This window comes from Felis catus, chromosome A1 (assembly GCF_018350175.1).
Source record: "Felis catus isolate Fca126 chromosome A1, F.catus_Fca126_mat1.0, whole genome shotgun sequence".
Taxonomy (NCBI): domain Eukaryota; kingdom Metazoa; phylum Chordata; class Mammalia; order Carnivora; family Felidae; genus Felis; species Felis catus.
In genome coordinates this window covers 90,618,024-90,643,455 of record NC_058368.1, presented here as the reverse complement: position 1 = coordinate 90,643,455, position 25,432 = coordinate 90,618,024, and the positions used below count along the sequence as shown (strand labels likewise).

The following is a 25,432-nucleotide window of genomic DNA, read 5'->3' as shown; positions in this document are numbered from 1 at the left end:
TGTGAGGAGAAGGAGATTCAAAGGCGGTGTTCGTAGATGGGCTTCTCAGGAGCAGCTTCACCACACTTAGAACTGGAGGACCCACGTTGCCCTTGGGTGGGTAGGCTTTTGGGCCTTAGTTTATTAGGGAGGCAGGTCTTTGGGCCTCACTGTCCTCATCTCCAAATCAGATGATAACTCATACCTAACAGTGTTGTAAAAATGAGATTTGTGTTATATAAATGTGCCTCACACAACACTTGGCGTGTGGAGACATTAGTTGATTTTAGAACAAACAGATTGACTCTTCGTTCTCCCAGGCGAGGTGGCATACTTTGAAGGAAGGTCTAATTTTAGCTTTTGAAACTAAACAGCTAGGTTATTTTTTCTTCAAAGGCCAACAACTGTAATGGGAAACATGCTTTATAGAGAAGTCCCTCTCCTCAGGGTGTGCTCTCCCTGGCTTCAGAGAGCAGAGTGGGAATTAGCAGATGGCTAACTAGCACCTCTAGAGACTTAAGATTTCTTAGTTCGGCACAGCGGTAACGTTTAGAAACCCCAGTCGTGGGTTCTGAGTCCACGTGGACTTAGATGCAGTTGAGGAAGAGGAGAGAGGCGTTCAGTGCTTTAGCCCCCGCCCCCTCAGTGAGTGATGCCAAGAGCACAGCCCAGTTCACGTCTTCTTTCTCCTTCCCCAGCCTGCCCTTCTCTCTCCAGGCTGTGTTCAGAGGCTGCATAAGGAGAGGTTGGTGGGTATGTTAATGCCTCTACCTGCCTCTGCAGAGAACCTCCTCCCAACAGGCTTGTATACACTTTGCCCCCACCTATGGTAACTCATTCGAGGACAGGAAGATGGCTTTCTAGGGCCCGGCTTCAGAAGATTTTGTTGTGATTCCTTCCCCAGAATGCTTTAAGTCTCCCTCTAGTGATAAAAATAATCCTTGTTTATTGGCTGGAAAAGAGTGAAGGATCAGGAAAAAAAGCCCATAATCCCTTTGCTAAGTAACAGCTACTGTTATTATCCATGTATATGTGCTCTCCAGTGTTTCCTAAGCATTTCTAACACAGGTGATTTTTTCTTTTTAATTAGAGGTGAGAACGTGCCATAGAACTTGCCTTTTGTCCCCTATTGATATTATACCCGAAGTACATTCTCAAGTCATCAAAAGCCTTTGCAAACATTTTAATAACTACATATTTCTGCCTTATGCTCCCACTGTCTTTCAGTAAGCTTCTGTGATATTGGACACTCAAGTGCCTCTAATAATTTGTGTCCATAAATCCTTGCCCACATTAAATCCTTAACCCCATTAAGTGGTTTGCTCTCATTTTTTTTTTTAAACTATGTGAATGTATTCCCTATTCAAAACAAAGAAATTAAATGATAAAATACCAAATACGTGGAAATCCATCATCAATTGTGAAGGTGCCAAATGTTAGTTTTTAATCTGAACGGTAAGATTAATTTCAACGTTAAGGAACATAAAAATCTTTCTTTATCAGCTTTCAGCTGCAACAGACCGGATTTGTTCACTTCAAGAAGAGCAGCAACAATTAAGAGAACAAAATGAGTTAATTCGCGAAAGAAGTGAAAAGAGCGTGGAGGTGAGAAACTGACCTCACAGCTGGGCAGCATGTCTCCCATGCGCAAGTGTCCGTGGCAGAGCTCATACTCATTGTTTAATAGTGACACAGGCCTCAGGACGTACAGAGATGCCTTGTTTGGTGCCACTGTGCCCTCCCACACCACTTGCAGGCCACCTGGGCCACTTCGGGCTTCCAAGCGCACTGCTTCCTCACCTCTGGGCCTTTGCACTCAAAGGTTCCCATTTACTCTTCAACCTCTGCTCACGTACCGTGTCCTCTGTGATGCCTCCATGGCCCCCATCCATGGCCTTGGGCCTTCCTCCCCTGTTCCCAGAGCTGTTTGTCCCTCCCTCCATTAGAGAACCCATTTTCTGTGTCATAGAATTGCTGGCTTGCAGCTGTCCTACACAATGACCTGAGAACAGAAAGAGACCATATCTGATTCATCTTGAAATTCACCCACTGCTAAAGAACATGCTGGATAAATAAAAATCCATGCTGAATGATGGAATGAATGGGGGCCTTTCCCACTAAGAACAACGGTTTTGTTTTAAAGAAAATTAAATATGTATTGTTTTCCGAACCTAACTTTTCAAAAGTCTGTTGGCTTACTGTCATCCTTCAGGTTCAAAGATATTTTGAAGTATCTTTTAGCATTTTTCTACAGTGCTTAAAATATAGAAGTTATCCTACGTCTTTAAAAATTGTGGTATATTCTTTTAATGTTTTTATTTTAAGTAGGCTCCATGCCCAATGTGGGGCTTGAATTCCTGACCCTGAGATTAAGAGTTGACTGAGCCAGCCAGGTGCCCCTATGGTATATTGTAAAATACTTTGTAGTTAGCTCACTTCCATAAGCAAACCATGCCTCTTGGTGTTCTTGTTTGACATAGATAACAAAACAAGATACAAAAGTTGAGCTGGACACTTACAAGCAAACTCGGCAAGGTCTGGATGAAATGTATAGTGATGTGTGGAAGCAGCTAAAAGAGGAGAAGAAAGTCCGTTTGGTGAGTGCAAGACTGTCTTTTTTTTTTTTTTTTTTTTTTTTTTTAAGTAGGATTCGTGCCCAGTGCAGAGCCCAACATGGGGCTTGAACTCATGACCCTGAGATCAAGACCTGAGCTGAGACGCTTAACTAAGCTAGCCAGGTACCCATAGGCTGTGTCTTTAGAAGGAATTCCCCAATAGCCCTTCATGTTATTTGTTGTCACTTTTCACACGTGTGCTTAAATCTGCTTCTAAAAACAAATGAGTTTTTTATACAAAGTTTCTAAAGTCTGAAGAAATATATTCATGAAGAATCAAAAATCATCCCTTTAAAAAAATTTTTAATATTTTTAAAATATTTATTTATTTTTGAGAGAAAGACAGAGTGTGAGTACGGGAGGGGCAGAGAGAGAGGGAGATACAGAATCCAAAGCAGGCTCCAGGCTCTGAGCTGTCTGCCCAGAGCCTGACGCAGGGCTCGAATTCAGGAACCGTGAGATCATGACCTGAGCCGAAGTCAATTGCTTAACCAACTGAGCCACCCAGGCGCCCTCCAAAAAATGTTTTTTTAAGGGCTTACTTAGCTTACACCTAAGTTTTGTATTTTTTCCAGTTTTATAAACCTTTTTCAAGGATTACCATGAGACCAGATTCGAGGTTGCTTTGCCAACACAGTTCCCTCAGTCAGCCTCTGGTCTATTTATTATATTCTACCTAATCTCTGTGCCAGTGACCAGTGTTTTGGGTTTGTTTTTAATGTTTATTTATTTGAGAGAGAGCGATCACAAGTGGAGGAGGGGCAGAGAGAGGGAGAGAGAGAATCCCAAGCAGACTCCATACTGCCAGTGCAGAGCCCGATGCCGGGCTTGATCCCATGAACCGTGAATTTTAAAGTATGCTCCACACCCAGCATGGGGCTTGAACTCATGACCCTGAGATCAAGAGTCACACACTCTACCAACTGAACCAACCCAAATGCCCCAACCAGTGTTTTTTAGTAGACACAACTCTTGGACCTGCTTTGTGTCTTTACGCAGATGTGGAAACGTGTCTCCTGAGTTACCCAGGACAGCACTAGTTCAAAATGGTTGCACCTTTATTGCCATAAAGGAGCAAACCATATGAAAATCCAAAAACTCTCACATTGCAATGTCAGATTGTTTGGCAGACATTCTTTCAGACTGTGCATTCTGATCTTCGGGTTTAAAGAATGTGGTTGCCAGGATCAAGGCTCACATTGCCACCTACCAACTTTCTGTTGACTGGATCCAGAGCCAGTTTTCCTTACAAAATGAGCAAGAGGGCTAAACTTAATGTAGTTATGCTCTAGACAGAATTTCCTAAATCTCCCTAACCTACTCTGACTTCCAGGTTATATTTTTGCCACTGCCCAAGATACACCCTCAGGTAAATACATCCCTGTGTCTACTGTAATAACACCTTCTTAATTGATATTCCTAATTGATAAGGAACTAGAAAAAGAACTGGAGCTGCAGATTGGAATGAAGACGGAGATGGAGATCGCAATGAAGCTGCTCGAAAAGGACACCCACGAGAAGCAGGACACCCTAGTCGCCCTCCGCCAGCAGCTGGAGGAAGTCAAAGCCATCAATTTACAGATGTTTCACAAAGTTCAGGTGGGAGCTGACTCTGTGTCCCTAGCACAGCCTTGCGACCTCACACCGTTCTTGCCGCAGAAGAGAGGACGGACACCTCCGTGAGGCCCCGTCCATAGGCCCTGTTACGCATTTCTGCACTTATTTTATTTGGGTCTCCCAGCAGCCCCTGAGAAAAGTTGATAACATGGGGGAAAGTGTAAATTACAGGGCAGACCCGAGTGGCTGCATCTTGTGCGCTGGGTGGCACAGCTAGTAAAGTAGAACTGAAAACTGAACCCTGTCTTGGCCCGTTCTTCCCTTCACTGTCTCCTTAGTGTCTTTCGTCTTCTTCAATGACTGTCTGCCCCAGGAAATGGAGAAGTGGATTAAGGAACGATAGAAGTTAGTGTCGTCTTTTCAAGCTGGGCCATGAAGTTAATCTTGCTGAGTCTCCAGCTGCACGGCTGGCTGCACACCTCTCCTGTCACTTCAGAGCGGTTCAGGGGAGGTAGCCCAGAGAGAAGCAATTGTGCCAGAGTTTGAAAGCTAGCATCTAAAAATCGCAAAGCTTCCTTGCTCAGAGGCTACAGTAGCACCCAGGACCATTCTGTGTCCTTCTTTTCTTTTTTTTTTGAAGTTCTGTTTCCTGGGTTTTTTTTTTAAATTTTTTTTTTAATGTTTATATTTTCATTTTTGAGAGAGACAGAGCATGAGCAGGGGAGAGGCAAAGAGAGAGAGGGAGACACAGAATCCAAAGCAGGCTCCAGGCTCTGAGCTGTCAGCACAGAGCCCAGTGCAGGGCTTGAACTCACAAACTGTGAGATCATGACCTGAGCCAAAGTCGGACGCTCAACCAACTGAGCCACCCAGGTGCCCCTGTTTCCTGTTTTAATGCCTGAACTGTCCCACTTCCTCCTCTTTAGATGTGCTCTCAATCTGTGTCAAAGATGGTGTGAACAGACACACATGTTATCTTGTCCTGCCATTTTTTTTTAAACATAGTCTCATTTATTTATTTATCTATGTATTTATTTTATTTTAATTTTTTAGAGAGAGCATATGCAATCGGCAGAGGGAGAGAGAGAATCTTTTTTTTCCTCATGTTTATTTTTGAGAGAGAGTGAGTGCACAAGTGGGCGAGGGGCGGAGAGAGAGGGAGACCCAGAATCTGACAGGCTCCAGGCTCCGAGCTGTCAGTACAAAGCCCGACAAGGGGCTCAAACTCATGAACCATGGGATTTCACCTGAGCCGAAATCAAGAGTTGGATGCTCAACCTACAAAGCCACCCAGGCACCCCCAGCCTTTTTAAAAACTATTACATAACCAGCATTATAATAATAGCTGCAGTGGAAATTAAAGCACAGGGAGAAAAAGAGGAAAATCGTTGCGCTCTCCTGACACATTCTTTATTTTAATTTGTGTTTTCTTCTGGTCTGGGTCAGTCTGTAACCTTAATATTCATGCTCATCAGAGGAAACCATACTCCCATAATAATTTAGCAGGCCCTAACCTAAAGCAGCTTCAAACTATGGCAGTTTGTATTTCTGTTGCATAATGGTTTTGAGGAGATCATTTCAGACCAGCAGTATTGCCCCCCGCAGTCGCTTGGGGACCCAGGCTAATGGCAGCTCCAGCTGTCCAGGCCACTGGAAGGGAGTGGAAGGGGGAGAAAAGCAAAAGTCCAGAACCAGGATCTCCTCCCAAACAGTGAGAGAGAAGTTTCACACATCATTCCATTCAATAACACAGCCAAGGGTCAGACGTGGCTGCGAGGGGAGCCTGGGGCTGGCGTGTCCCAGCTGTGAGCCAGATGAAGGGGAGAATAGGAGTCACTAGGGTCACTAGATATAGCTGTCACTACCACCATCTGCCCCACTGAGCTTCCAGAAGTCCTGTCCAGTCCCAGAATCCTCCCAGTCCGCAGCCCCTGGGTGACAAGCAGCACTCTCCATGGAGCCCTCGAGGCCTGTGTTTGAACCAGAAGATCAGCTGTCTTCCTCACATTAACCCATCCCGCCCAGCATAAAATAGTGGAGCCAAAACAGGATTGCAAAAGGAAACAAGAGACCCACAGGGCAGACCCTGGCCTGCCGTGGCCATCATTTGCACCTCTGGGCAGGAGCTGGGAAGGCTGCCCAGGGTGCTGGGGGCTCCATTTGTTAGCATGTCCACCTACCCTTCCTCAGTCGTCAACAGAACTTGTCAGCCAACCTCCATGGTCCCTGACAAGTCTGCCATCTCTATAGCCCATTTGAAGTGGGCTCTTGGGGAATGTGAGCCTTCCTGGTGGCTGCACGGCTTAAAAGCCACATTCCCACTGGTCTCGGTTTGCTGGCCTGGAGATTGTATGAAGGGTCAAACAGTCACAGATACTCTTCAGGCCTGACTCGTGGTTTTTGTGACAGTACAGTTCCCTCAGTCACCATGTCTGGTCTGGTTATTTCCCTTCAATCCGTGTATTGATGACCACAGTTTATTGTTTCATTTATTTTTATTTCTTATTTTTTTATGTTTTTTTTATTTTGAAAGAGAGAGTACAGGTGCGCATGCATGTGAGCAGGGGCGGGCAGACAGAGAAGGGGAGAGAGAGTCCTAAGCAGGCTGCACATTCAGTGGGGAGCCCAGCGCGGGGCTTGAACTCAACGACCATGAGATACTGACCTTAGCCGAAATCAAGAGCCAGATGCTCAACTGACTGAGCTAACCCTGCGCCCCTATGGTTTCATTTATTGAACACAGTTCTTCTGCCTGCCTCATTTCTGTGCTCTATCAGTCTTTCCCCACTCCCCTCCTTCAGCGGCCAGTCGTCTGAAACTGCAGACAGAGATGTGCAGGAATGCCCATACTGTTGTTTTGATTACTACAGCTTTGTAGTATAGCTTAAAATCTAGGATTCTGTACCTCCAGTTTTGTTCTTTGTCAAGATCACTTCGGTTATTTGGGGTCCTTTGTGGTTCCATACAAATTTTAGGATTGTTTGTTCTAGTTCTATGAAAAATACTGTTGGTGGGAAGGGAAACAAAAATAATATAAAAACAGGGAGGGGGACAAAACATAGAGACTCATAAATATGGAGAACAAACAGGGTTACTGAAAGGGTTGGCAGGGGCGGGGATTGGAATGGGCTAAATGGGTAAGGGGCACTAAGAAATCTACTCCTGAAATCATTGTTGCACTATATGCTAATTTGGATGTAAATTTTAAAAAATTTAAAAATTTAAAAAAAAGAGAAGTAAAGGAAAAAAATACTGTTGGTATATTGATAGGAACTGCATTGAATCAATGGATTGCTTTGGGTAGTATGGATATTTTAACAACATTAATTCTTCCAATCTGTGAGCATGGTCTATTTGTGCCATCTTCAGTTTCTTTCATCCATGTTTTACAGTCTTCAGAGTATCGGCTTTTCACCTCCTTGGTGAAGTTTATTCCTAGGTATTTTGTTATTTTTTCTGTAATTATAAATGGGATTTTTTTTTAATGTTTTTTTCTTTTTTTTTTTTTTTTTTTTGAGAGGCAGAGAGCGAGCAGGGGAGGGGCAGAGAGAGGGAGACACAGAATTCGAAGTAGGCTCCAGGCTCTAAGCTGTCAGCGCAGAGCCCGATGCGGGGCTTGAACCCACGAGCTGGGAGATTGTGACCTGAGTCGAAGTCGGATGCTTAACCAACTGAGGCACCCAGTTGCCCCATAAATGGGATTGTTTTCTTAATTTTTCTTTCGGCTACTTTATTAGTATATAGAAATGGAACAGAAATGTATATTAACTTTGTATCTGTAACTTTACTGAATTCATTTATCTGTTCTAAGTTTTTAGTCTTTGGGGTTTTCTTTATGTAGTATCATGTAGTTGCATATAGTGACAGATTTACTTCTTTCTTACCAACTTGGATGCCTTTTTTTTTTTTTTTTTTTTAATGTTTATTCAGTTTTGAGAGCGCACAAGCAGGGGAGGGGCAAAGAGAAAGGGAGACACAGAATCTGAAGCAGGCTCCAGGCTCTGAGCTATCAGCACAGAGCCCATTGCGGGGCTCGAACTCATGGACCTTGAGATCATGACTTGAGCCAAAGTGGGCCACTTAACTGACTGAGCCACCCAGGTGCCCCGCCTTTTTTTTTTTTAATGTTTATTTATTTTTGAGAGAGAGAGACAGGGCATGAGTGGGGAAGGGCAGAGAGAGAGGGAGACAGAATCCCTAGCAGGCTCCAGGCTCCAAGCTGTTAGCACAGAGCCTGACAAGGGGCTCAAACTCACAATTTGCAAGATCATAACCTGAACCGAAGTCAGACACTCAACCGACTGAGCCACCCAGGCGCCCTCCCAACTTGGTTGCCTTTTATTTCTTTCAGTTGTCTGATTGCCTTGGCTAGGACTTGGAGTACTATGTTAAGTAAAAGTGGTGAGAGTGGACATCCTGTCTTGTTCCTGACCTTAGGGGGAAAGCTTTCAGTGTTTCATCATTGCATCTGATGTTAGCTGTGGGTTTCTCATTATATGGCCTTTATTATGTTGAAGTGTGTTCCCTCTAAACGTACTTTGTTGAACGGATGTTGTATTTTATCAGATGCTTTTTCTGCATCTATTAAGATGACCATATGGTTTTTATCCTTCATTTTGTTGTGATGTATCATGTTGATTGATCTACAGATACTGAACCAGCTATGTATCCTAGAATAAATCCTACTTGATCGTGTGAATGATCCTTTTAACATATTGTTGGATTCAGTTTGCCAGTATTTTGCTGAGAATTTTTGCATCTGTGTTTATCAGGGATGTTAGCCTGTAGTTTTCTTTCTTGGTAGGACCTGTGTTCTGGTTTTGATATCAAAGTACTGCTGACCTCACAGAATGAATTTGGAAGTTTTCTTTGCTCTTCTGTTTTTTGGAATAGTTTGAGAAGATGGAGTATTAACTCTTCTTTAAATGTTTTTATTTTTTATTTTATTTTATTTTATTTTATTTTAACGTTTATTTATTTTTGAGACAGGGAGAGACAGAGCGTGAACAGGGGAGGGTCAGAGAGAGAGGGAGACACAGAATCCAAAACAGGCTCCAGGCTCTGAGCTGTCAGCACAGAGCCCAATGCGGGGCTCAAACTCACGGACCACAAGATCATGACCTGAGCCGAAGTCAGACGCTTAACCGACTGAGCTACCCAGGCGCCCCTCTTTAAATGTTTTTTAAAGTTTATTTATTTTGAGAGAGAGACAGTAAGAATGAAAGGGGGAGGGGCATAAAGAGACAGGGACAGAGGATCCCAAGTGGGCTCCATGCCAACAGCAGAGAGTTCTGTGTGGGGCTCGAATTCACAAACTGTGAGATCATGACCTGAGCTGAAGTCAAATGCTTAACCTACTGAGCCACCCAGGTGCCCTTTAATTCTTTTTTAAGTAAATGTTTGGTAGAATTCACCTGTGAAGCCATCCAGTCCTAGACTTGTGTTTGTTGGGAGTTCTTTTTATTACAAATTCAATTTCATTACTAGAACTTGGTCTGTTCAGATTTTTTTTTATTATTATGTTTATTTATTTTGAGAGAAAAAGAGTGCGAGTGGGGCAGGGGCAGAGTGAGAGGGAGACACAGAATCCGAAGCAGACTCCAGGCTCTGAGCTGTCAGCACAGAGCCCATCGCGGGGCTCAAACCCATGAGTGTGAGATCATGACCTGAGTCGAAGTCAGACACTCAACCAGTTGGGCCATCCAGGCACCCCTAGTTTTTTTTTTTAAGTTTATTTATTTTGAGAGGTGGGGTGGGGCAGAGAAACGGAAAGAGAGAATTCCTAGCAGGTTCTGCACTGTCAGCTCAGAGCCTAACGTGGGACTCAAACTCACAAACCATGAGAACATGAGCTGAAATCAAGAGTCAGATACTTGAGGGGCGCCTGGGGTGCCTGGGTGACTCAATCGTTGAGCATCTGACTTTGGCTCAGGTCATGAAATCACAGTTCATGAGTTCAAGCCCCACATCGGGCTCTGTGCTGACAGCTCAGCCTGGAGCCTGCTTCAGATTCTGTGTCTCCCTCTCTGTCTCTGCCTCTCCCCAGCTCACACTCTGTCTCTCTCCCTCTTTCTCTCTCTCTCTCTCTCAAAAATAAATTAAAAAAAAAAAAAGTCAGGGGGCGCCTGGGTGGCTCAGTCAGTTAAGCAACCGACTTCAGCTCAGGTCATGATCTCACAATTCATGGGTTTGAGCCCTGCATCGGGCTGTGTGCTGACAGTTCAGAGCCTGGAGCCTGCTTCCGATTCTGTGTCTCCCTCTCTCTGTACCTCCCCTGCTCATGCTCTGTCTCTCTCTGACTCTCAAAAAATAAATAAATGTTAATTAAAAAAAAAATTTTTTTTTAAAGTCAGATACTTAATTAACTGAGACACCCAGGTGCCCTGGTCTGTTCAGATTTTTATTTCTTCCTAATTCAGTCTTGGAAGATCGTTAAGTTTCTAGGAATTTATCCATTTATTTTAGGTTGTCCAATGTGTTGGCATATAATTTTTCATAGTTGTATCTTACAGTCCTGTGGTGTCAGCTGTTACTTTTTCTCTTTCATTTCTGTATGTAGGTATATATGTATGTATGTATTTATAAAGTTTATTTATTTTGAGAGAGAGAGCGCAAGCAGGGAAAGGGCAGAGAGAGAAAAGGAGAGAATTCCAACTGGGGTCTTTCTGTCAATGCAGAGTCCCATGTGGGCTCAAACTCATGAACCGCAAGATCATGACCTGAGCCGAAGTCGGACGCTTAACTGACTGAGCCACCCAGATGCCCCTGAATTTATTTATTTGAGCCCTCTTTTTCTTGATGAGTCTGGCTGAAAGTTTATCAATTTTATCTTTTCAAAGAACCAGCTCTTGGTTTCATCTGGTCTTTGCTATTGTTTTTTTTTTGTCTCTATTTCACTTATAGCCATTCTTATTTTTATGATTTCCTTCCTTGTACTAACTTTGGGTTTTGCTCTTCTTTTTTTAGTGGCTTTATATGTGAGGTTAGATTGTTTCTTTGAGATTTTTCTTGTTTCTTGAGGTAGGCCTGTATCCCTATAAATTTCCTTCTTAGGACTGCTTCTATTGCCTCCCAAAGATTTTGGACCACTGTGTTTCCATTTTCATTTGTCTCCAGGTGCTTTTTTTTTTTTAATGTCTCCTTTGATTTCTTTGTTGACCAATTTGTTGTTTGGTAGCATGTTGTTTAGCCTCCCCAGGTTTTTTTGGTGTATTTTTTGTATGTTTGTGCTTTTTCCAGTTTTTCTTCTATAATTGATTTTAAGTTTCATACTATTGTGGTCAGAAAAGCAGCTTAATATGATTTCAGTCTTCTTAAATTTATTGAGACTCCTTGTGTGGCCTAACATGATCAATCCTGGAGAATGTCCCATGTGCACTTGAAAAGAATGTGTATTTTGCTATCTTGGAATAGAATGTTCTGTATATATCTGTTAAGTCCATCAGCTCTAATGTGTCATTCAAAACCACTGTTTCCTTACTGATTTTCTGCCTGGATGATCTATCCATTGATGTAAGTAGTCCCCTACTATTGTATTATTGTCAGTTTCTTTTTTAATGTTTGTTGTTAGCTGCTTTATGTATTTAGGTGCTTCCATGTTGAGTGCATAGATATTTATGATTTTTATATTCTTTTGCTGGACATATATCCTCAAGCTGGATTCAGCTTGTTAGATCTCTTTATCATTATGTAATTCTATTTTAGTCTCACATGGGTACTGCTACCCCAGCTTGCTTTTTTTTTTTTTTTTTTTTTTTTTTGCTTCCATTTGTGTGCGATATGTTTTTCTATCACTTCACTTTCGGTCTGTATATGTTTTTAGATCTGAAGTGAGTCTCTTGTAGGCAGCATATAGACAGGTCTTGGTTTTTTATCCATTCATCTCACCCTACCTATGTCTTCTGACTGGAGCAGATAGACCATTTAAATTTAAAGTCATTACTTGGGGCACCTGGATGGTTCTGTCCATTGAGCGTCCGACTCTTGATTTCAGCTCACGTCATGATCTTAGGGTCATGGGATCAAGGCTCACAGTGGAGCCTGCTTAAGAGTCTTTCTCTCCCCACTTCTGCCCCTTTCTTGGGCTCGCTCTCTCCTCAAAAATAAATAAGTAAATATGCATATGTTCTCTCATAAATAATCACTGACAGGTGTGTACTTATTGCCATTTTGTTGTTTTTTGGTTGTTTCTGTAGTTATTCTCTATTCCTTCTCTTGCTCTCTTCACTTGCAGTTGATGGCTTCCTATAGTGTTGTGCTTATATTCCTTTCTCTTTGTTTTTTGTGTGTCTATTATAGGTTTTTGATTGGTGGTTACCATAAGGTTCATATATAACATTTTTTTTAAAGTTTATTTATTCATTTTGAGAGAGAGAGAAGTGTGCGCAAGTGAGTGGGAGCGGGAGAGGGGCAGAGAGAGGGAGAGAGAGAATCCCAACCAGACTCCACACTGTCAGGAAGCCAGAAGCCTGAGGCTGGGTATTAGCACAGTTGCTTTCTTCTAAGGGCTGTGAGAAGGACTGTAAGCATCCCTGTCCCCTAGCTGCTGGTGGTTGCTGGTGATCATTGGCAATAATCTTTTCAAAGAACCACCTTTTTTTCTAATATTCTTTATTGTCTGTTGTTCCATGTTTCATTGATTTCCACCCTTCCTTTTATTATATTCTTTTTTTAAGGTTTTCTTTTTTTATATAAGTTTGTTAAGCTTATTATACATTATTATAAGTTTATTATAAGTTTATTTTGAAACAGGGGCACCTGGGTGGCTCAGTCGGTTAAGTGTACAACTTTGGCCCACATCATGATCTGTGAGTTCGAGCCCCACATCGGGCTCTGTACTAACAGCTCAGAGCCTGAAGCCTGCTTCAGATTCTGTGTCTCTCTCTTTCTCTGCTCCTCCCCCACTCATGCTCTGTCTCTCTCAAACATAAACATTAAAAAAAGAAGAACGAAAGAAAGAACGGGCCTGAGCAGGGGAGGGGGCAGAGAGACACAGAATCCCAAGCAGGCTCTGCGCTGGAGGGGGGCTCAATCTCACAACCATGAGATCATGCCCTGAGCCAAAATCAAGAGTCAGATGCTTAACTGACTGAGTCACCCAGGTACCCCTTTATTATATTCTTTCTGATTTCTTTGCGTTTGCTCTGTAATTTATTTTCATCTTCTGAAATGTATGCTTAGCTCATCTGTTTTATCTTTTTTTTTATTTCATAAAAAAATTTATTTGGGGGCAGCTGGCTGGCTCAGTCAGTAGAGCATGTGACTTTTGATCTCAAGGTTGTGAGTTCAAGCCCCATGCTGGGGGTAGTTTGCTTTAAAAAATAAAAATAAATAAAAAAGATGTTATTTGAAGTTAAAAATGACCCACACGACTACTGCTTTAGCTGTGGCCCTCAAATTTTGACAAAAGTATATCACCTAAGAAGCACATTTATTGGGGCGCCTGGGTGGCGCAGTCGGTTAAGCGTCCGACTTCAGCCAGGTCACGATCTCACGGTCCGTGAGTTCGAGCCCCGCGTCAGGCTCTGGGCTGATGGCTCAGAGCCTGGAGCCTGTTTCCGATTCTGTGTCTCCCTCTCTCTCTGCCCCTCCCCCGTTCATGCTCTGTCTCTCTCTGTCCCAAAAATAAATAAACGTTGGAAAAAAAAAAAAAAAAAACATTTATTCACAGCTCAGCCTCTCTGAAACCTACATGCATCTTACAGTCAATGGCACATGTTCTAAGTAGCTGTTTTTTCTTGCTTAGTGGTGTGTAAAATTAGGATACGTCTTCCACTCAGTGCATCTTCAATACCATACAATATTGCATAGTGTTTTCACTGGCTTTTACCTCTAAATATTTCTTTTTTTTTTTTTTAAGTTTATTTATTTTTGAAAGAGAAAGCACAAGTAGGGGAGGGGCAGAGAGAGAAGGAGAGAGAGAATCCCCAGCAGGCTCCAGGCTGTCAACCCAGAGCCTGATGCAGGGCTCAAACTTACGAACTATGAGATAATGACCTGGGCCAAAATCAAGAGTCGGACAATTAACCAACTGAGCCACCCAGGCGCCCCTACCTCTCAGTATTTCTTAATTAGTCCTCTGGTTTACATTTTTAGCTCAACAGCTTTTTAGTGATATGCTATGTAGTTTAGTCTAAGATATGAGGCATTTTTAGCCATTCTTTTGTTGTTAATGTCTAACTGTATTATATTAAGGTCCAAGAATACAGTCTATATTATATTAGGAACTTATTAGTACTTCCTTCTGTCATCAGCCTTTCCGTATCCTTTTATTTTAAAAGTGTCTGTTATAGACACACAGGGACACAGTGCTTTTTGCCTGCCCCCCCCCCTCCCCCGCCTGGGCCCCCCGGTACATGCCTGGATTCAGAAGTCACACAGTTGTGGGTGTAAATCTGCTGTATCGCACATCTGTGCCAGCCTCCCTCTGTGCTTAGGGAACTGGGGCTGACCAGCCGGCCACAAGAACCTGCAAGGGCCCGATGAACTCGTAGGTGTGCTTGGCATGTAGGAACAGCTCTGCAACACTGTCAGATCTCACTCTGAAGTTCTTTTTTTAAAAAGGAGCATGGACCTTTCATAGAGGGAAACAAAAAGCTTATTACTTCCTTTTTGGCCTTTCTTTGTGTGGATAAAGCTGGGAGCCTCAGTACAGTTTGTCTTCCAGTGCTATGGGAAAGACCAGCAATTAGTGAAATGTTCCTACAAATGTTGTGAAAGTACAGATTGAATCATCAAACCCTCTCTTAACCCAGAGCGGGCACAGCAGTGAGAGAGAGGCAGAGTGTGACCCCTCTTCCTTGCCTTTGCAGAATGCAGAGAGCTGTTTACAGCAGAAGAATGAAGCCATCACATCTTTTGAAGAAAAAACCAACCAGGTTATGTCCAGCATGAAACAGATGGAAGAAAGGTAATCACTCCCTGTGGCAGATACTCCCTAGAAGGTGCTGGACATTCCCCAGGCCCGGGAACTTACTCAGAGTCTCTCTCAAAAGGTCAGATAACTTGGGATGAAAGTCCTTTGGGATTGTAGTCTTGCTGAGCAAGGGGGCTGGATTCCCATCCTTGCCTAAGTGTGTATTCCTTTAATCAATCTCTGGGTGACTGTATCACATTGTCTTCTCAGGAGTCAGACCCATACAGTGAGCTCCTTGTCACCGACACACTTAAACATCAGTCTGTAATGGTCAGAATAGAGCCTGAAAGCAGACCCCAACGAATATGGCAACTGATTTTCTTACAGAGGTGCAAAGGCAGTTCAAGGGAGAAAGGAAAATCTTTTCAATAAATGATACTGGGACAATCGGACATGCATAAGCAAAAAAAATGGACCTTGGTTGTATACTTCCTATCTTCTACAAAAATTAGCTGGAAATGGATCATAAGTCTAAATGGAAAACTTAAAACTTACAACCTCTGGAAGAAAACCTAGGAGAAAATCTTTGTGATCTTGGATTAGGCAAAGAGATCTTAGACATGACATAAAAGCATGGGATCCAGGGCCCCTGGGTGGCTCAGTCAGTTGAGTGTCCAACTCTTGATTTCGGCTCAGGTCATAATTTCACGGTTCATGAGTTCGAGTCCCATGCCAGGCCCTGCGCTGGCACTGCAGAGCCTGCTTGGGATTCTCTCTCTCAGCCTGCTCTCTCTTGCTCTCTCTCTCTGTCAAAATAAATAAGTAAAAACTTAAAAAAAATAATACTTTTGAAAAGCATGGTGTCCATGGGAGGAAAAACTTGATAAGTTGGACTTTATCAAAAGGTAAAACCTTTGTGCTATGAAAGACATGGTTAAGAGAATAAAAAGACCAGCTAGAGATTGACAGAAAACTTGCAAATCACTTAACTGACAAAGTTATATATTCTGTCTCCAGAATATATAAAGAACTCTCAAAACTCAACAGACACCCCAGTTGAAAAATGGACAAAAGACTTGAACGGACACTTCGCCAAAGAGGACGTAGGGATGGCAAATAAGCACACAAAAAGATGTTCAGTGTCAGTAGCCATCAAGGAGGTACATGTTTTGTTATGTTTTGTTTTAAATATTCATTTTTGAAAGAGTGCAAGCAGGGGAGGGGCAGAGAGAGGGGCACAGAGGTGGGCTTTTGTGCTAACAGCAGTGAGCCCTCTGTGGGTTCGAACTCACAAACTACAAGATGAGGACCTGAGCCAAGGCAGACACTCAACCAGCTGAGCCACCCAGGCACCCCCAGGGAAGTACATGTTAAAATCACAGTGAGATGCTACTACACACCTGTTAGAACAGCTAAATATCTTTTTAATGACAATACCGAGTGCTGACGGGGCTACAGAGCAACTAGAACTCTCCTACATGACCGGTGGGGATGCCAAATGGTACAGCCACATTGGAAAACAGTGTCTTAAAATAAAGCTAACCTTACTCTTCCATCTGACCCAACAATCCCACTCCTGGGTATCAGCCCAAGAGAAATGGAAACGAATGTCCTCACAAAAGCCCATACACAAATGTTTGTAGCAGGTCTATTCATTATTGTCAAAACTAGAAGCGAGTTAGAGGTGTTTCATCGAGTGAAGTAAGAACAAACTGGTACCCTGTACAGTGAAATAGTACTCAGGCAGAGGAAGGAATGAGCCATTGATCCACAAACTTGATTTCAGCGATACTAAGCTGAGAGAAAGAAGCCAGGCTTAAAACGTTATTTATATAAAGTATGATTCCACTTATAGGACACTCTGGAAAAGAAAAAATCATGGTATCAGAGCCGATCAGGGGTCAGGGGTGGGAAGGGAGCCTTCAGGGGTGACAGAACTGCTCTGTCTCTTGATCACCATGGTGGTTCCATGGGTCTATCTGTGTGCTAAAAACTCTGGGAATGGGGCACACGCATGAGTCAATCTTACTGTGTGCATATTTACAACGAAAGCCACGAGAACAGGAAAACACGATACCTTCGGTGGCGAGGGTGGCTCCTTTCCTTATGCAGATGTGCTTGCTTCGGTGCAGGTTACGGCAGTCTGAAAGGGCCAGGCAGGGGGCCGAGGAGCGGAGCCACCGGCTGCAGCAGGAGCTGGGCGGCCGGACGTGTGCTTTGCAGCAGCAGCTCTCACAGTTGCATGAGCAGTGGTAGGCGGGCGGCCCGGTGGGGGGCGGGGGGGCGGGCCATGGCCTCTTCGAAGTTTAACCCTCATCTGCGAGGCTGGAATGAGGGTTTGAGCATGCGTGTAAAGCCCAGTGATGAGTGACAGATGTCTGTGTTTCACAAATGAGAGAGCTGGTTCGGGGGTTCAGGAACGTCCCAGGGCCACTTGGCTGGTGAGCAGCGGGGGGTGGGGGGATCCAGTAGCTTTCTCCTGCCCCCACCCCCAGTGTCCTCCAGTGGGAGCTGGCTCTGGGTTGGAAAAAGCAGAACTCGTGTTGCAACCCCCCACGCCCCAGGTCTTGCCTCAGTAGGGGATCCCACAGGTGCAGCCCTAAGTGTCCCCAGGCCCTTTTGCTTTCTTTCGGCTCACATGCAGTCAAGTGTGCACCTGCCCTTCTTCCCCTTGAGGGGTCCCGGTGTCCCCTGTGGAGGGGCAGGCAGCCCTGCTCCAGTGACGGGTTTAGATACGCATGTGACAATGCCAATTCCAATTCCCCGTTCCCTGTGTGGTGAATTGGGTTGGCGATTGTGCAGTTTCCGTGCAAATCTCCCACTGAGACTAACTCCAGTTCATTTTGGGAAAACAGTTCAAGTCTAGAGAAAGAGCTGAAATCAGAAAAAGAGCAAAGACAGGCTCTTCAACGAGAATTACAGCAGGAGAGAGACACTTCCTCTCTGCTCCGAGCAGAGCTACAGCAAGTGGAAGGATTAAAAAAGGTAAGGCAGGGGTGCCTGGGTGGCTCGGTTGAGTGTTGGACTCTTGATCTCAACTCAGGTCACGATCTCGCAGTTCATGAGTTGGAGCCCCACATCATGCTGTGTGGTGAGAGCATGGAGCCTGCTTGGGATTCTCTCTTTCCCTTTCTCTGCCCCTCCCCTGCTCACTCACTCACTCTCTAAATAAATAAATAAACAAACAAACTAACTAAAAAAAAAGAAAAGTAAGGCAGCCATCCTTGGGAGAAAAAGAGCTACCAGTGTCTCTGGAAACTGCAACCACAGAGCCAGAGCTGTGCCCATGGAGCTGCTGCTCTGGGCGGCCAGTGCACACACCAGACACTCAGGGATGAGTGCTGTGAACAGAACATTCCCTGCTGTGGGCAGGGGTGGTCTGGGAAGAGTGACGGGCAGATCTGAATGACAGCAAGGGACGGCTATGCACAGGTCCAAGCTAAGAACCTCTCAGGCAGATAGCAGGAAGTGTGAGGGTCTGTCGTGGTCAAGGAGCAGAAAGAAGGGCCATGAGGCTGAGGTGTGGCGAGTGGAAGAAGGAAGCACTGGAGCTGAGGCCTCAGGTGGGCAGACCGATCTCGGGCCCCCAGAGCTGCACGAAGGGATTTGGATCTTATCTTGAGCACGGTAAGAAGCTGTTGGGGGCATGGAGGAGGTGGGGGAGGTACATGGCCCACTTCATTTTAAGACCGTCACCAGCTACTGTGCGGGCTTGCAAGAGAGGAAACAGTAAGCATGAACATCTTCCACCAAGTGCCACACCTCCATCCCAGAGGGGCTCGGCCTAGGGTCAGGTATCCTGGTTCCCCAGAACTTTCTGGGCCTGGGCCACCCCTGGGAAGCCAACCGAACCAGTCTCTGCCTGGAGTACCTTGGTCCTCTGGTGAAGGTGAGGCCTGGATCCTATGGAAAGCTTCAGGGAGAGAGATGTTGGGGTGCCAGAATGGCATCTCTGTCTGGTTGCAGAACTAGATCTCCCAGGGAACCCAGACAGTCTACAAGTCTTCCCCGATGATAAAATCGCCAGGCATCTCCCGCAAAGGCTGGAGGTCCCCACAATGCTGGTGGGAGCAGCTGCAGCCTGCTAGGGGGTGTCCCTGGCTACTGCAGCCTCTCCTGGTGGGACTGGCATGCCTTCCGCACCATACCTGCCCTGGCGGAGGGTCCTTGAGGCTGGGGCAGCTCCCAGACCCGGATCTCGTTGTGCTGAACGTGGTAATGAGTCCTGCTGCACAATCTGAATGAGCCAACAAAGGCACTTTGGTTTCTGTTGAAAAGTGTCTAGAGCCCCTTGCTGGGGAGCCCACTAGGCCAGGGGTGGGGAGGACCCCTGGGGAGGGGAGAAGTTCCTCATGAGCCTCTCAGGCTTGGAAAAGGGAGGAGAAGAAATGGAGGGCAGAAGAGGACTCCCAGAAAGTTCTGCATCGTGCCTCCTTTATTCCACTCCCAACTACTTTGGTGTAAGATTTGAATCGCTTGTCCTCCCCACCTCCCACCCGCACTTACATACACACACAAGAAACAAAATGTATCTGACATCAGCAGGGTGCCCTGTGCCGTGTGCCTGTGACAGCAGGCTCTGGGGTGGCTGGGAGGGAAGTGCCCACCACTTAGGCCTAAGCCCTGAACCGCACTGTCCTGGGTCTTCTGTCCTGGCCCTCGCCAGCCTGTGTCAAGGTGCCCTGTTCTCAGGTTACGATGGTTGTCACTGTGTGAGCTGCTCTCCCCACATGCACGAGAATGAGATCCCAATCTGGGCCTTCATCAGCCTTGTTCACTCACTCACGACCAGCCCTTTCCAAAAAACACTATCCAGACAAGCCTTCCCTGGGCAAGTGACCTACAGTTCTATAGAAGTTTCACCTGTGTATTTTTGGAGGTAATTCTCTGTGTTTAAACAGTCCTTTAATAGCAACTCAGATGGGCAGAGCCTTGTTTGCCCTGGGAGGAGGACTGTTTGAATGGAGCTGTTTCCTGCTCCATGTCACTGTCCCCACCGCAGGGCCACCCCTGTAGCATTCACCTTGCAGTTGCCCATTCTGGAGAAACAGGCTGGTGAGAAGTAACCCACGAAGTAACTCCGTCTGGAGTGCGGTTCATACAACAAAACTGCTTTTTGCGCTTGAAAAGCATTCTGCCCTTCTTGTTGCTGTGATCGCTAAGCCTTTTTTTTTTTTAATTTTTTTTAACGTTTTTTTTTTTTTTTAATTTTTTTTTTTCAACGTTTATTTATTTTTGGGACAGAGAGAGACAGAGCATGAACGGGAGAGGGGCAGAGAGAGAGGGAGACACAGAATCGGAAACAGGCTCCAGGCTCTGAGCCATCAGCCCAGAGCCTGACGCGGGGCTCGAACTCCCGGACCGCGAGATCGTGACCTGGCTGAAGTCGGACGCTTAACCGACTGCGCCACCCAGGCGCCCCTAACGTTTATTTATTTTTGAGAGACAGAGCATGAGCATGAGCAAGGGAGGGGACAGAGAGAGGGGGAGTCACAGCTTCCAAAGCAGGCTCCAGGCTCCGAGCTGTCAGCATGGAGCCCGATGCGGGGCTCGAACTCACGAACCACGAGATGATGACCTGAGCCGAAGTCGGACGCCCAACCGACTGAGCCACCCAGGTGCCCCTGTGATCGCTAAACCTTTTAAAAAAAAAAAAAAAAAGAAAGAAAAAGACTGTCAGCGTATCAGGCATCTGGTCGGTTCGTTTTAGGAGCTGCGGGAGCTCCAGGACGAGAAGGCGGAGTTGCAGAAGGTTTGCGAGGAGCAGGAACAGGCCCTCCAGGAAATGGGGCTGCACCTCAGCCAGTAAGACCCCAGTCCCCCTCACCTGCCCCCTGTGCCGCCCCCTGGAGTCACACCAGCCTGCCCACCGGGCTCTGAACCAAATTGTGTTGTCGTGGAAGGGAGGGCTGGGAAGGAGGCCTGCCAGGTGGAGGTCAGGCCTCGAAGACGCAATGCTTGTTTAACGCGTTAAGAAACCCCAGATGGGTGAACCAGATGGGTGGGGGCGGGCTGCTTGCTGGGCCTGCAGTCAGACCAGAGTAGATACTGTGGTTTGAGGGTTCCAGCCTGCCCTAGCCAAAGTGCGGTCACCTCCAGCCTTTCTGGATACTCGCACCCACCAGTCTTTCTGTCTGCTCTGCTGGCTGCTGCTGCAGGAGTGCCGATGTTGGTGCTTCTGTCTGTCCTGTAACTGGACAGCTCTCCTTCCCGACGTCCCAGTCCTGCCAGGTTGCTCTGGACAGTCTGATAGGTCACAGCTGATACTAGAATATGTCCACCTGTGCAATTATTGTTGTTTTTTTTAATATTTCTTGAAAGAGATAGGGCATGAGTAGGGGAGGGGCAGAGAGAGACACAGAATTCGAAGCAGGCTCCAGGCTCCAACCCACAAACTGTGAGACCTGAGCCAAAGTCGGACATTTAACTGACTGAGCCACCCAGGTGCCCCTATTACTGAATTTTCAAAGCCATGGGGGAGCTTTTTCTCCGAGTCAGGACTCTTGGTTTCAGAGGGACAGAAATCCAACTCAAACTGTCTGAAGCAGAAAAAGCCATCAGAACTGTCTCTCCTTCCTACCTCTGCCGTCCTGTCTGTTGCTTCCACCACGAGGGGCTCTGGCCCACATCAGGGCAGAATGGCTCCCACAGGGACTCCAGGTTGACTTGCCACCCCCACCAGAGTCCTGTTCTGGTGCCTGCCATAAGCATGATGACCAGAGAGAGAAGGGCTGTCATGGCCAGCACAGCCTGGGCTCAGGCTCCATGCTGAATAAAACCCTGACCAGAAAAGGTCCAGAGATGAGGGTGACCAGGAGAAGAAACTAGAAACACTGAAGTAGTATGCACACCGAACAGGACATCCCTCAGTTGGGCTGCGTGGGGGTTGCTGTGTCAGGACACGTGACACAGGCAGGAGTTCCCCAGGGAACCTTTGTGCTTCTTCCCTCCCTCCTTCTTCATGTCACCAGGTGACACCAGAGAAGACTCCCTTCAGATCCCTCCACCAGCCAGACACAGCTGCCTGGTTTTTTTATGTCACCAAAGTCTGGGTCCTTCCCAAGCTTATTTCCCAGGGAAGTGCTTGCACGATCAGGCTGCCCTCTCCACCTGGTGTCCCCAGGTCTCTCCACCCAGGCAGCTGCTGGTGCTGTCAGTCTGCAGGCCTGTTCCTAAGCTGGTCAGGGCAGGAGGGAACGTCTTTTTCTAAGGGACCTGATGCTCAGTTTCCTAATCCTCCCCCAGAAGACTAGCTCGGGTCTCAGAGCCCGGCCACTTTGACACTTGGATTAGGTTAATCCAATGACAGTTTAGGCTAATCTCAGCTTTCAAGGGCTCAGACCATCCCCCCCTGCCCCACCCGCCCACAATTACAACTTCTTACAGTTTCATTTTATCTGGTTTAATCCTGCCAGTTTAGACCATGTTCAGTGGGTCGTTTATGTGGACAACTAACGAATTATTCTTACCCTAACAAGAATGGAGCAAGGACAAATGACCATGTCCTCTGAGCAGGACTGTTCTAAAAGGAGCAGGCAGCAGGAAAAGGGCCCAGAGAGCCCTGCAGATTCTGGTTCCTGAGCCCCACTCCAGCACATGCCGTATGCAGGAATGGTTGCCCAGAGAAGCCAGGAAACTGGACTTCTAGGACATTCTTTTTATTTTTTAAGTTTATTTATTTTGAGAGAGAAAGAGACACCCCAAGTGGGGGAGGGGCAGACGGAGAGAGAGTCTGCACTGCAGCGCAGAGCCCGGTGCAGGGCACGAACTCACAAAGCTGTGAGATGGTGACCCAAGCCAAAACCAAGAATCAGACGCTTAACTGAGCCCCCCAGGCACCCGTATCCTCAATCTTTAAATGGCTGCAACTATTTCCAAGTGTTCTGAAAGCTTACAGGATCAACAGTCTGTTCTTGGGCCACGTTCAGTCCACAGGCTCAACCTCGGAGCATGGCAGACGTGAGCCAACCTCAAGAGGTGGCTCTGGGATGATGAAAAGGTAGAAAGAGTGTTCCAGAATGACTCACGTTATGGGACAGCTCTCTCAATAAGCCCTGTCTCCCTCCCGAAGCCAGACAGTCGCTGTTGAGAGCCTCTCACTGCTTCTAAATGATTTTTGCCTTTTTTTTTCTTCAAGGTCAAAGCTGAAGATGGAAGACATCAAAGAAGTAAATAAGGCACTGAAGGTACTGGATTGTTGATGTTATTAGCATAAGAATCTCTGCCCAAGAGCAGCTGTTGGTCAGCTAGTGCGAAAGCCCCATGTGCTCTTGGGTTTTGCCACAAGTCAGGTGAGCATGTGCAGCTGAGGCTTCAGTGGCGGTTAGCACTTGTTCACAGAGCAGAAAGTGCCGCTCAGAGCCAGGTGACCTGGTGAGAGGTGGTGCTGCTGAGCGGCGGGCCCAGCCCAGAACCCTGGTCTGGATCGGGGCTCCTCAGCTGTCAGCCGTAGTTCCACCCCAGGCCTGCCACACAGGTGCCCAAATGGAGGAAGCACAAAGTGGCAGAAAGATCCAGGGATTGTTGAATAGGGAGCGTGAGACCTCTCCCTGCAAGTGAGGGGCCGGAGGCCACCCTGCTATTTCTGGGGACCATTCAAGCCCTGAGCTGGGCCGTGTTTCTGGACCACCTTGGGGAGGGCAGGATGATGCACCCACCTACGGAGAGCTGGAACGTGGGGACCAGGTGACTAGGTACGGGCACCAGGCTGGCCCACTAGGGTCGGGACAGGGACAGTTCAGAGAAGGGACCGCCCACCTGAGACAGGAGTTTGTGGCCTCTGCTGGATGGAGACCCTAGTGCACACAGGGCAGAGGCAAACTGTCACGGCAGCTTACGGCAGCCCTGACTTAACATCATGTACCTTCCCCGCCCTTGCAGGTAGGCAGCGCCTTAGGGGAGATCGCTGTGAGCTGCTTTTCTGTCCCTGAAAAACTGCTGGAATGTCCAACAGTGACAGCAGCACTCGAGGAAGGAGCTGTTGGGCGTGGTCACACTACAGCTCTTAGGGTCACTCTGTCACCAAGAAAGTGACATCCACCAGAGGCTAAGGAGCCAGAAAAGTTTCTCAGGTCTTTGGCCCCTTTGAAAGCTCAGTCCCTGCAGCTGAACAAATCATACCTCCTGGTTGTCCTTTAGAAAGAGCTTTCAGAGTGGCGGCTGCCTCTGTAGAATGGAGACTCCTGCCTCCCCGCCTCGCTCTGAGGGTCGGGGGCTCAGCATGTGGAGAAGGGCCTCCCATCCCATGGCTTGTTGCCTTCTGTCTCAGCAGGGACTGCCATCACAGACCTGGTCTGGCTGACCAGTCTGGCCCCTCTCCCTCCTGCCAGTTCAGCAGGGGGACACTGGAGAATGTCTCAGCCAGGATCCGGTTGCAGGCATCAGATCCTGACTCTTGTTACCTCAGCCGAAGGGCATTTATTGAAAGGGGGTGGGGAAGGCTCAGGTTCCTGGGAAGCTGGGGGATCTGGCTGCAGGCCGGGAAGCCAGGGCCAGAGGGCAGACGGTCTGCAGCATGTGAGCTGTGGTCAGGGCAGGGAGGCCCTAGGAGGCCCTATCTAGCGTAAAGTGGCTGTCCCTCAAAAGGTGCTATTAGAGAAGTGGTAGGCCACTGACATTGGGCAGTCAAAGGTCCATCAGGAGCCAGGCTGTAAACTGGGATTCTGTGGTGGTCTTTCCTCCCCCAGGGCCATACTTGGCTGAAAGACGATGAAGCAACGCACTGTAAGCAGTGTGAAAAGGAGTTCTCCATTTCCCGAAGAAAGGTACGTGGGGTGGCCCTCCATTGGCTCACACAGGTGGGGCTCCCCTCCCACCCCCAGTCCCACAGGGGCCACCGCACTGTGATCACACTTGCTGGTCTGCTGGCCCACGGAGATGGTTTCCCAGCTCATGCCCAGAGCTAGTCTAGGTGAGCAGATCATTGAAAATTCATTTTAAGCAACAGGACCAACATCTGGCAAAGTGAGGCAAAAACAATCTCTAGAGAACCGGTGAGCAGCGAGTCTCCGGACAGGCCCCCCAAGTGGCACCAAAAGCTCACTGGCATCTGGGTAGGGCCAGTGCCCTGGTAAGTCTGCCTCTGCCAGTGTACAGCCTGCCCTCAGGCTCCAGGAACAGAAGGTCCTATACCTTTGGTCCAGGGTTGACAGGGCTTTGAGTGACCAGTTGGGCATGATAGGGGCAGGATATAGATGCCAAGCAAAACTGGAAACCTCTACAGCCCACAGTACCCCATCCACTACTACACAGGTGCGCATGCTCACCGGTCCCGGCTAATGGCCTCTCTGTGGAAAAGTACAACTCCCAAACCTTAGTGCCTTGCAGTAGGTCCAGAGGTAGAAACAGCCCTCCCAAGGCTACCGTTGAAATCCTGCTTTTCCACAAGGCCTGCTGGACACTAGGGCCTCTCCATCCCCACCTGTGA

At 46.9% G+C, this 25,432-nt stretch overlaps 1 protein-coding gene across 3 annotated transcripts in view; it reads left to right on the top strand.

The window, feature by feature from the left end:
- The window catches only part of RUFY1 (RUN and FYVE domain containing 1), a 60,198-nt gene that overhangs the window by 33,727 nt on the left and 1,039 nt on the right, over nucleotides 1–25,432 (top strand). For 2 of the 3 annotated variants that reach the window (XM_006927515.4, XM_003980650.5), the window contains 9 exons: nucleotides 1,483–1,584; nucleotides 2,460–2,576; nucleotides 4,026–4,193; nucleotides 14,963–15,060; nucleotides 17,139–17,258; nucleotides 17,862–17,991; nucleotides 20,717–20,811; nucleotides 23,144–23,192; nucleotides 24,693–24,770. In XM_006927515.4, the coding sequence (XP_006927577.2) occupies nucleotides 1,483–1,584; nucleotides 2,460–2,576; nucleotides 4,026–4,193; nucleotides 14,963–15,060; nucleotides 17,139–17,258; nucleotides 17,862–17,991; nucleotides 20,717–20,811; nucleotides 23,144–23,192; nucleotides 24,693–24,770 (957 nt within the window). Of the gene's footprint in view, nucleotides 1–1,482; nucleotides 1,585–2,459; nucleotides 2,577–4,025; nucleotides 4,194–14,962; nucleotides 15,061–16,023; nucleotides 16,167–17,138; nucleotides 17,259–17,861; nucleotides 17,992–20,716; nucleotides 20,812–23,143; nucleotides 23,193–24,692; nucleotides 24,771–25,432 lie in introns of those variants that run through there. The other variant, XR_002157119.2, reaches the window with a different exon arrangement.